Source organism: Cyprinodon variegatus, unplaced genomic scaffold (genome assembly GCF_000732505.1).
Source record: "Cyprinodon variegatus isolate N-32 unplaced genomic scaffold, C_variegatus-1.0 Scaffold388, whole genome shotgun sequence".
Classification (NCBI taxonomy): domain Eukaryota; kingdom Metazoa; phylum Chordata; class Actinopteri; order Cyprinodontiformes; family Cyprinodontidae; genus Cyprinodon; species Cyprinodon variegatus.
The window spans coordinates 646,877-658,875 of NW_015150841.1; the positions used below are offsets into that span (position 1 = coordinate 646,877).

Consider the following 11,999-nt stretch of genomic DNA (forward strand, 5'->3'; position numbering starts at 1 on the left):
TCTATTAATCGTTAACTGGAGTATAGAGACTCTAAAACCTACCTTTAGCTGACAGAGAAACCCACCGACAACAGCAGAATTTAAAAAAGAATTTTAAAACATTTTCATCTGTCAATATGCCCTATCCTAACTTCTCAAGTAGATAAGTTTTAGTTTCACTTGGTTTAAATCTGTAAAAAAATCTTCTGTAAGGAACTTTTTGCTATTTGATTATTAATCAATTCATCAAAAAAAATAATTGACAGATTAATCGATTTGCAAAATGATTGTTTTTTGCAGCCCTTGCCTTTATTGATTAAATCTTATGATGGTGAGAAATAAACTTTTGAAAAGGTTAAAGTTGAAGTTCCTGTTGGGAAAGTAAATGAAGCCGAGTTATGAAGGCAATACATGACATTGTAATTGAAGTGTTAAAGATCCCCTTCTGGTTATAGTTTGTATAGGTTTTCAACTAACAAATATTTTCTTGTTCAATCAATCTTTCGATAAAAAACAATATTTTGATACCAAACGGTCCATGAAGCTAAAACTATGCCTAATGAGGAGTTCAGAATAGAGCATATGCATGGACTAAAAGGTATTTCAATTTTTTTTTTATATATATATTTCTGCATAATTCCTGCTCCGAGTATGTTCCTCTTTCAGCTAAGGCCACTTGTTAGCATCGGTATACTCCACCGATTTAATCAGTTTTTGAATCAGTTGACACTTATTTTGACAAGCAATTCATTGGATTACTTGTTTCAGTCCCAGTTATCTCATGAACATCCTAAAAGGAATCTCTGATACACATTACTTTATAATTCGCATTACGATGATCTGCGTCATGATTAAAATCTCAGCAACTCTAATTTATCAATTTTTGAATGGGACACCTCTAGGGCTGAAACAATGAATCAGATTAATCAATTATTTCAATAATTGGCAACTAATTAATCAATTAATCATTGACTGGATTGTAGTGACTGTAAAACATGTTTTTAGCTGACAAAGCAATCCACTTAGAGCAGCAATTATATCAAAATTGTAAAAAGAAATATATAAACATTTTGCATATAAGATAAAAATCTTTCCGCCAACATTCAACTGCTTAAGCTACAGTTAGAGTTCTGTTGATCAACAGAGTTTCACTTTAGTTGTATCCCCTCACCATCAGGACCATACAGATAACATCTGATGCATGAATAGAATGTGTAGGCCAAAGTCTGACATTTTGATAAGAAAGGAGGACCTTGATGATGGGAACTTTTAAGTCCTTCGATTTGAAAGTTTAGTCAGTTTAAAGAGTTTTGGCAGCTAAGTCTTAAACTTGTCTCTCAGTTTCACCAGCTCTTCCAGTTCCACTTTTATTCCCAACGAGTAAACATGACCAATTAATCCATATGCTGTCAGTTTCTGTGAAATCACTGGATCTTTGAGCTCTGCAGCAGCATTTATCCTGCTTTTTGTGCTGTCAGGTGATCAATGTGGACGACGATGGGAATGAGCTGGGCTCAGGCGTGATGGAGCTGACCGAATCAGAGCTCGTCCTCCACACCCATCGCCGCGACGACGTCAGGTGGCCCTACCTCTGCCTGCGTCGCTATGGCTATGACTCCAACCTTTTCTCCTTTGAGAGCGGCCGTCGCTGCCAGACTGGCCAAGGTATGTGTTGTATCTGTGAGCCTGACGCACAGACGATTGCAGGTGTTCAGGGGTCTCTTCAAACTTTGGAATTCCAAAAATGTCTATTTATATATATCTACTTAGAAGTGATTATATATTATATGTTCTGATTTTTTCTCCAATCTGAATAACCATATAATATCCATTTTCAGACCTTCTATCATTGTTGAAGTCTTGTCATCTATAAGGGATTTATTTATTTAGTAGGGACCAGACCCATTGTGTAAATGTGCCAGAATTAGCAAAGGGCTAATTATCATCTGTTGTTTCCAGACAAAGCAGTCTGTCTATGTAAAATTTGTCCATCAGTGATTCATGAAATATATAAAATGTCACTGAAAGTTAATTGTTCATATTGATAGCAAAAACACAAGTGAATGTGATTAGATAGGTACTTGCTATACAGAATGTTAACGGATATGTTATGAGCGAAATCTTCAGTTTTTTCGTTTTTATCAATATAATCACCAGGTGTTTTTATTTTCTGAAGAATAGTTAAAATCCTGTGCAGCCATAACTTAAAAAGCTTTGTGACCAAAAGCCATCAACTTCCACTAGTCAACTTCACTTAGCTAGTGAAAGCAAGATGACAACAGAGACGTATCCAGAGACAAAGGTTATTGGGGGAAGAAAGTAGATAATCTTGCACATGGTCGACGCATTTTGCCCTAAGGAGCGTGAATTCATGTGTACCTCTTTACTGCAGCTGTAATTGAACTGGAATGGCTGCAGCGTTAAGTGTGAGTGACTTTTTGCTGCATGGCTACACTGCAGCAGCACCATAGTCAGTGTGAGCCAGGCGTTGGTGTCCTCTTTACTGACACGAAGTGGCAAGTTGTCTGAGATCAAAGTCAGAGCGACATAAACTGTCTTTAAATGAGTTTTACATTTCTGTTTAAGATGGATTTAAGGTTATCATAAATTTTATTTTGTTAATCTTTCTTTTACAAAGTAACCTATTAGGTTCCAGTTTTGTGATATTTTGTAAATATGTATAAGCGTAATAATGCATGATTTTTTTTATTCAGTTTTTAATATAACCTAGACAATAAATTGTGAAAATCTAATGATGTACTGCTCTAAATTCAAAGAATTGTACGAAATAGTGAGTCATGTTATAAATAGATCCTGTTGATACAAGAGAAAAAAAGGGCTGCTTATCAATTAGTCATCTGTAGTTCAAATATCAATGAACTTTTAACCCAATCAATAACTTGCATTCCTAATCCTGAAACAAATTTAGACTTAGCAGTGGACAAACACAAACAGGAGGATCTCCTGTAGTAATGATAGGAACTCTATAAAGGTTGCTGTTGTCCCAAATCATGGACTTGCAGCTGCCTTAAGAGAGCGCACTCTGAGACAGCTCCCCCTGCTGTTAAATCATAGCAATTACAGTAAAGAAGACCATGGACCTTTTTATTTCGAACTGGATCCTATGAATTAAAATATTGGAAGGTGATGGTTTTTAAAATCATTTGAGTTTTAAATAAAAAATGGGTGTTTTAAAAATTTTTAGGTTTACTATTTGTCTAAAGCAAATAGAAAAACATATGTTGGTATTTCTTTTCTCATAACCTTTATGGCCTGAACACACCGGTTGTGTACGACTTTTTAATCTCCGATCCGATTTTCTTCCATGTCAGACTGACTCGGTATAGAGAGGCTCCCACTAGCCAGGCTGAGCAGATTTCTTTCACTTCTGCCTCTTTGCTGTACACAATGATAAACCATTTTCCACATTTGACTTGGACTGATTATGAAAGGTTATAAAAATTTTATAAAACAGGTCTGTGCAGCATGTAGAATGTTAATATGTTTATATTAAAAACATAATGAGATCTATGTCTAAAGAAAAGAAAAACACAGTTTTTCTTTCTTTTTTTCATTAAGAATGGAGAATGATGACCTGCTCTGTCTACCCCTTGCTATTTTGTTTTTTTGTGAGGCTGAAAGAGGATCAATATTTTACTAAATCTGTTTCTTTCTCCTCCGGAAGTTTGTTTTTGTTTTGTTTTTTCTGAGGAGATTGATAAACTGAGCTTTCTGTCCCTCATCGTTTTTGCAACGCTGTAAGAGGATCACTACTTTATCCGTTTTCTGTCCTCTTGAATTCCTATCATGGGTAAAGTATTCTATAATGTTTCATTGATAATTTTGCACGAGTCTGTCCTGCTTGTGCGACACCTAAACTGACTCTTTCCCTGTGCGATTAACAGATTTTATTTTGTATTTTCCCCCAAAGCGGATCAGCTTTAGTTACCACGTTACCACGTCTCTCTTTCTGTCAGTCCCATGAAATTGCTGCTAAACTGCTGCGTAGTCCAACTAAAATAGACCTGCGCTTTCTCAGTCAGATTTATGCAAGCCCCTTGCATAAAATCGTGTCAGGTGTGCTCATCCCCATTGACTTTCAATGAGCGCTAAACACCACGACCTCGTTGGATCAGACGCAAAATTGGATTCGGTGTGTTCTGTCCTTTCACATCAATATCCGGTAATGTTTGCTGCTCCACAAAATAATCATCCTCGCTTATTATGACTGTAATAATCTTTAAATTGTTTCCACTATCCCATCTGATGTTTTCGTCCAACACTAAAATCTGTCTGCAGAAGGTGATGCTTAACATTTGAGGTGTCTACTTATTTATATTTTAAAAAAGCATCAACTGATACATTTGTTTTTATTAAATGATATATAACTGAGTATATTTTAATTAATGCAGCTTGTTTTTGATTAATTGTTTAACATGTTAATCTTTATTCATTTTGGTGGGAGTCTACAAATTATAGACACTGCACCCTTCAACAAAACAAGCAACAATACACATGTAAAAAGACCCCGACAAGACATTTTGGTTCCCTATGAATTTGTGCAGAGAAAAAAATTTATTGCATTATAACAATCTGTGCCTGCAGTCAAGGATATAAAATTTTGGATCTCTGCATATTTAAAACTAGCCAGAATTTAGTCTTATCCACAAGTCAATGAGTTCAACATAACTTTTTTTTTCAGCTGTAACTAAAACTAATTGCATTTCACCTTGCATTCACCCAGCCCTTCATCCACACTGTAATTCTCTCTTGCTCCGTGGCTTAAAGGCTGATTCATACTCAGAAACCAGTGCGTCTGCGCGTGTGTCGCAGTGAACGCAAATGTGCCCCTGCCCCTTCTACACACACTCTGCTGCACCTCTCCAAAATTGTAGGTGACCGCAGACAGGACCCTGATTAGTCAAATCTACATCCGCTCTATACTATCCGTATTTTCTGTTTGGTATCTTACCGGCTTGTTTTGATTGTGTGGCCGCCATTGTGGAAAAGACTTTTGAATATGGATCAGCTAGAAGAGCGAGGTGCGCGAGAATGCTGGGACCTTTTTTCTACCTGGATCCCAAATCTTTTTCGTCCTCATGTCCCTCCATTGTCTCACAAACTTGCCCCCACTTCTTCACCGCCTCGGCCATATCTAGACCCACAGCTAGTTCGTGATTGTCCCTCTCGCGTGGAATAACAGTGCAGACCACGCTTCAGTATTTGGCATAAATCAAAAATATCTGCAACAAGCTCACTGCGACACACTGCTGCGGGACGATAACCAGCCCTTTAGAACTTAAAGGAGAGCCCTCCTTCATTGTCCATTTGAGATTGGGATCAAGTCTATTTCTGTCTGATGACAGAGCAAAGCATGTACATTTCTAAAGACCAGAGAGCCAAACTATAAGTCAGACAGGAATAACAAAACTAACCTGGTCCTTTTTAAAGCTGCCATGTACTCAGGGAACTCAAGGTTTATCAATCATCTAAACATTAAAATTACACCACTGTGAAAGGTTAATCCCTCATTTCGAGTTGAACATTTTGTCACTAATCATCCTTTAATGGATTTTTCTACCTGTCCTAAATGAGGGTGGAGCTGATGGCGAAAACTGGGAAAGTCTGGAATGCTTTAATGGAAAATGTTGAGGTTAAAGTTGCACTGTGTCTCTCCCCGTGCACGCTCTCAGGACCGCGGGCTGCTCAGGGTTAGGAGGGGTCGGTAAGTCTCAGACAGAGTGGAGGTGATTGGCTGATCAGTATTGATTGTGCTGTGAATACACAGGGGATCAATAACTGTGTTTGTGCCGTGTCTCCTGTGTGTTTCCCCGCTTTTCCCTCCTCCTTGTCTCTTAGGTGTTCAGATACTCATGACATCATCTGTTGGTTGTCTTATTGTCTCACAGTTGTCCTGCAGATCCTTAGGTTGTTTTGTCTGACCAGTCAGAGGATTGGGCTAAAAGGTTTCTGCATCTCGTAGAAGGCAGTGCTGTTTGTTGGAGTTTAAATAGTGACGATAGAATAACAAAAAGGATCGCTGGGGTTTCCTGCTTCCTTTTAAGGGGCAGATCAGATTCTGTCCAGTCTTGGGGAGGGAAGGAGTGGGCATTTGTACTTGAATACTTGTTACATGTCCCTATGATGTCCAGTTAACCGGACTACTCATCAAAAAGCTCCTTCTCCTATGCTCTCAACCTTGCCTCTTCCAGTTAAACTTAAACCTGTGTTCGTGAAACTGTGATCCGTTTCTTAGACCTGTGCAGCTAATTTTCATTTTTCTGTCTGCTCTTGCAGGTATTTTTGCCTTCAAATGCCCACGAGCTGAAGAGATCTTCAATATGCTGCAGGAGGTGATGCACAATCACAGCATCTCTGTGGTTGAAGAGGCCGTTCTTGACCCTAACCAGCAGGGGGCGCTCACTCCTGCAGGTGCATACATACACTGAATACTTTTTCTCCCATTATGGGCTCTTCAGAATGTTAATCAGGAATTTCTAACTTCTGCATGTCAGACGTCACATGTTGCTCTGTGCGTTTCTGTCTCTGTAGCTCTGGGTTACTCTGTACCGACGGTACCCAACGGGGTGAGTCGGCTGCCCTCCGTGGGTGAGACACCGTCTCACCCTTCCACCCGTCATCCGTCTGTGGCCAGCACACGGTTGCCGTCCGTGGGAGAGGAGTCCACTCACCCGCTGCTTGTGGCTGATGAAGCGGTATGACTGTTGTGATGTGTGCAACTTGTGTTTTTGTGGTGTGAAGTCAAGGCGTACGCTGATGATGCTGGGTTCTGTGTTGCAGGTGCACACCTATGTGAACACCACAGGACTCCTGGAGGACCAGCCCAGCCCGCTCACCGTCATCACCCCCCTGGAGAGCCCCACCTCTCCGCAGTCTCAGTGCCCTCCTACACCCCCTCCTCCTCCCAGGGCCCGCGTGGAACCAGTGGCACCTGTCCCCCAGCCGGAGCCCCAGGTGCTGCTGGAGCCTCAGGGGGTGCGCTTTGTGCTGGGCCCCACCCCTGTTCAGAAGCAACAGATGGAAAAGAAAAGACAACAGGAGCTGCAGGAAGCCACTGAGCTCCAAGAGACTAACGGCCCCATCCCAGCCCCCGCCCCGGCTGAGCCGCCGAGCCCGCACTCCAATGGCTCTGCCTCCAACCCATCCACGGCTCCGCGCCGTCACCGCCCCCCTCCTCTGACACCCGACTTGCAGAATGTCAACAATTCAGCGCAGCGGCGCACCGCCCTCCTGGACTATGAAAACTTGCCAGTGCTGCCCCCGGTCTGGGAGGCCCGGAAACCGAGCGCGGAGGAGGAGGAGAGCCCAGATGGCGGTCTGAAGACGCCATCGCTCAACGGATTCAACCACCACAACACCCACAGCCTGCTGCAGCACTCCTTGTCCCATCCATTGTCGGCTGTCCTTGAGCCCTCGCACAACTATGTCAACACAGAGAACGTAACGGCGCCGCTCAGCGCGCACCGCCCCGACACGGCCCGCCGACGCACCGACGGACCCACCATTTTTAACTTTGACTTTCGCCGGCCGCCGCTGCCGGGCCACATGGAGCAGCCCAAAACTCTGAACTACATTGAAGTGGAGATGGACAGCGGCGGCGGAAACAAAGGCACCTCGGACAGCAGTAACCCCCACACGCCCCGCACCCCCACCTCCCCGCTGCCTCCTACGACGCCCACACGGCGCAATGAGATGTACGCCCTCATAGATATTGAGCGCACGGCCGCCATGTCGAGCCTGCAGAAAGCACGACCGCGAGACGACGGCACGTCTCGCAAGACGAGACACAACAGCACGGAGCTTCCAACTAAGAGCGCCGCGTGACTTTGTTTGGCCGGCAGGGAGCCGTGCATGGACTCCATTGAACCAGGAGCTGTCCACCTGCTGAGGTGGACTGGTACTATAGCAGATGTATTACCTCTGATGATGATGATGTAACAGACTGCTTTCTTTATATGGTACACGTCAGTATTACTGAACAAACATTCCAGTTATCCTTTTGTACGAGTCACTGTGCTGCTGTAAGATGACACATGTACAGTAGATCTGACACAATAAATGTCTGCTTTTATTTGTACTCGCTGACAAGCGCCTCGCCTCTTCTATCAGCAACATCAGCATCATCATCCTCACACATCCTCACTATACATCTTCATTCTCTCTCACCCAGATCATACATCATTGTTTTCCCCGCTGTGTCTGTATCATCAACGCTCTCGTACAGCATCACACACGGAATCTTCATCAGCTGCATGTTTTGGTTTATTGATCTAAATCTTTGTAGAGTAATGGGTGACTAAATTTGGAATGAATGTTGTTTTTTGTGTATTCTGAGTCCTTTGTAACCTTAAGGAAAACTTATCCCTGCAGAATTTCAACAGTTTTAAGCTACAGACCATTATTTATGTTATGTTGAAGTTAGTTTATGACTCAACTGTAAACAATCCAGAGATCATTGATTTTACAGCGCTACCTACCTTTGAAAATATAAAAAGGTTTGCTTTGTCCACCAGATGGTGCCACTTTATCTCTGTTTCAAACATGCAGCTATTTCGTTCCTTGTTTTGCACAGAGGCTCTTTCCGCTGAAATGGAAATAACTGGTCATTTTTTTCTGAAAATTAGGACATTTTGAATTGTACTGGCCTTTATGGGTAAGTATTCCGTAATTATTATTTAATTATTAAAATGGAAGAAATATCACTATATATCCGTCAAGTCTGGCAGCATTAGTGCCATTTTTTTTTTCCTGAAAGTGCAAAGGTAAAACTCCGAATACCACACCTCTCAGGCGCAGGGAAAACCAAGAAAGTTTGGGATTTCTACAGGTGCAGACCATCCACACCACTATCCAGGAAGCTGACTCATAAGATGCAGAAGTACTTGGGTGTTCACCCTAACAGTTAACTGGACTACAGCAATTACAGATGCTCTTTACAGGAAGGGTCTAGGCAGTCTATGTGCTGAGGAGACTAGGATTGGGTTTTTTTGTTTTTTTTTTTTTTCTTCCATTTTTGAAAATGTGTTTATTTTTACCAATCCATTTTTTGGACTTCCATACTTCGGTTTCTCACTTTTGATTCTTAGTTGTTTCTTCAAAGCCAACACACTAGATCTGTGTGATACCATTCACTGCAACCCTGAGTGTGCTATATTGTAGTTGTTTGTTGTGAGGCATGATTGTTTTGCAGGCAGATTTTACAGTTTTAATTTTGTTACATTCTTGAGCAGGTTTGGCCCCTTAGGGGTAGAAGTGCATGATGAAAACTTGGTGCAAAAAGTTTTATTTATATGGGTGACTTCTAACAAAGGATTAAGGAATAGGTAGTTCAGATTTGGCGATGTTACTGAGGCACATCATATAAGGGCAGGCATTTATTTATTTATTCACTGAATATATGAAGTGTAAAATGAAGAAGATACGCATGCTTAAAATAGGGACAAAACATGGGAATCTATCATTGATAAAGGTGATAAGTAGACGATTATTTGGCTTTTTTTTTTAAAGCAGACTGGGCAGTTTAGAAAAAAAATAAAATAAAGGAACCGGATTCAGTTTCATGGAGGTAGTAATGCATTGTATAAAGAAAGTAAGACCATTGAAGGGAATTATATGTTCAGACTGTTCATCATTAGCCAAGACAAAATAAAACTGCATCAAATAATAGATTAGATATTCTCTTTGAAATGCAGCAGGTATTGTTCCAAATTCAAATGATTGGTGTTTTTGTTATATTTCTGTGGGTACCACCACATATAGCATTAAAAGAACAAAATTCCACCTAAGGTTGCAAAGATACTAGAATAGATCTGTTGATTTTATGTTACCTTAAAATGTTAATTTGCTGCGTCTCTCTGTAAATTAAGAATTTTTTATTTTATTGTAAATAAAGCATTTATTAAAAAGCTTGCAGAGGTACAAAAAACTGAAATGAAACAAATAATTGAACACAATAACAAAATTAAAGTGGCAAGAAAAGTAGTAAGGTAAACTTTAAAAGGATTGGAGCAAGGAATGAAAATATAACGTATTTAGACACGCCTGTGAGTATGTGTGTGTGTATATATATATATATATATATATATATATGTATGTGTGTGTGTATATATATATATATGTGTGTGTATATATGTATGTGTGTGTATATATATATATATATACCCACTCCACAGGCTGCCACTCTGGGTCTCTGAGCAAGACCTTTAACCCCACACTGCTCCCTGGGTGCCGCACAGTGGCAGCCCACTTCTCCCCAAGGGGATGAGTTAAAAAGCAGAGGTTAATTTCTCCAATGTGAGATCAATAAATTCAATTATTTTATTTTAATTATTACAGCAGTGTATGTTATAATTAGCTAACAAGACAACGATATTAACCACATCAGATGTTTGATTATCAAGACCAACAACATAGAACACTGTATGGTTTATTGAAAACTGGAATATTTGTCATTTTCAGAGACAGCCATTGTCTCATATCCCTTCAGAATTAAACAGATATGGTCAATAAAAAATATTGTTCTCATGTTTCAGCAGGACAGTCACAGGAGGCACATTCAGCTGGAACTTGAACCTATGTGTAAAAAGGCAGATGGAAATTGTGAGACTTGCAGCCAGTTGGACATTGTGCAACATTTTCTATTTGTGAGCAAATAATACTAAAATCAAAGACCGAAATTTGAAGAATAAACACCACGCATCTCATTTTTCTACAACAAACTGCATTAAAAAAAAAATCAGGCTTTGGTATTTTCTTTTTAAATTAAGATACAGCAGGTGGCGCTAATTCTCCATCTGGTTACAAGTCGCCAATGAATAATAGAAGAAGAAGAAGAAGAGAGCCGCGTTTGAAAGAGCGGCGCGCGCACTACGCGCCTGACACGTGATCAAGAGGAGAAGATGGCGGCTGTTTTGGAGCGCAGTCTCGTGGAGATCTGCGGGTTCGGGCGGGAAGCCGAACGGCGGTTCCGAGAGGTCACAGTGAGTCCGGGTAAGAGCCGGGGCGTGACGGAGCCACACGGTACCGGTTTATGGGTCTCAATGCTACATTAAAACAGCCGGACTGTCAGATGGAAGCTAGCACAGCAGCTAACACCGCAGCTAACTCTCTGAATGACAGCGACATCTAACCTGATCACCTCTAAGCCCCTATTAACAAGGCACCAATAGAGGATGGCTTATATTCTCTACCTTTGACTGACCAGCCTCTTTAGAAAACTTTAGAACCGCGACTTTTAAAGTCTCGGATCAAAGGTCTCGGTCTACCCGGAACCATCCTGACCCACAGTGGCTCAGAAGTCAAAACAAACCTGAGCTGATACTTGTCCCTCTGCTTTGTTTATCTGTAATTAAGATGAGCGGTTTCAGTGGATTTGAGGCATAAAACCAGCTGCTTAAAAGCCCAACTGGAACTAAACACTGTTCCTGTATAGATTAGCACTGATTAATGGATGATGTGTTTACATGGTAATAAAAAACACATCTGAAAGAATGCAGTTTTTCCTCATCCTGGACTGATATGCAGGTCCTTCTCAAAATATTAGCATATTCTGATAAAGTTAATTATTTCCCATAATGTAACGATTAAACTTGAACATTCATATATTTTAGATTCATTGCACACTAAATGAACTATTTCAAGACATTTATTGTCTTAATACAGATGATTTTGGCATACAGCTCATGAAAACCCCAAATTCCTATCTCACAAAATTAGCATATCATGAAAAAGGTCTCTAAACGAGCTATTCACCTAATCATCTAAATCAGGGGTCTTCAACGTTTTCGAGGCCAAGGACCCCCAAACTGATTGCGAAATGGAGCGGGGACGCCCTAATTATATATATTGTATGAAATTGTGTTATATCAAACTGGTCCTATAGTCACTCTATTACATATGGAGTCATGTAACGAAAGTCATTTCTCCCTGGGATTATTAAAGTGATTCTGATTCCTGGTTAATGGGACAGGTGTTGTGAATGAAATGGTGCCCAGTTTGAA

At 40.8% G+C, this 11,999-nt stretch overlaps 2 protein-coding genes across 3 annotated transcripts in view; both read left to right on the forward strand.

Annotated features, from left to right (window-relative positions):
- The window catches only part of frs2 (fibroblast growth factor receptor substrate 2), an 18,996-nt gene extending 10,426 nt beyond the window's left edge, over positions 1-8,570 (forward strand). Inside the window, exons 4-7 of one of the 2 annotated variants that reach the window (XM_015387222.1) lie at positions 1,458-1,644; positions 6,277-6,411; positions 6,532-6,695; positions 6,781-8,565. In XM_015387222.1, coding sequence (XP_015242708.1) covers positions 1,458-1,644; positions 6,277-6,411; positions 6,532-6,695; positions 6,781-7,824 — 1,530 coding nt within the window. In that variant the 3' untranslated portion in view covers positions 7,825-8,565. Of the gene's footprint in view, positions 1-1,457; positions 1,645-6,276; positions 6,412-6,531; positions 6,696-6,780 lie in introns of both variants that reach the window. The other variant, XM_015387223.1, reaches the window with a different exon arrangement.
- Positions 8,571-10,847: 2,277 nt separating this feature from the next.
- nup160 (nucleoporin 160kDa) overlaps positions 10,848-11,999 on the forward strand; it is an 18,007-nt gene continuing 16,855 nt past the window's right edge. Inside the window, exon 1 of the mRNA XM_015387200.1 lies at positions 10,848-10,989. Within this exon, the coding sequence (XP_015242686.1) occupies positions 10,899-10,989 (91 nt within the window). The 5' untranslated portion in view covers positions 10,848-10,898. The remainder of the gene's footprint in view (positions 10,990-11,999) is intronic.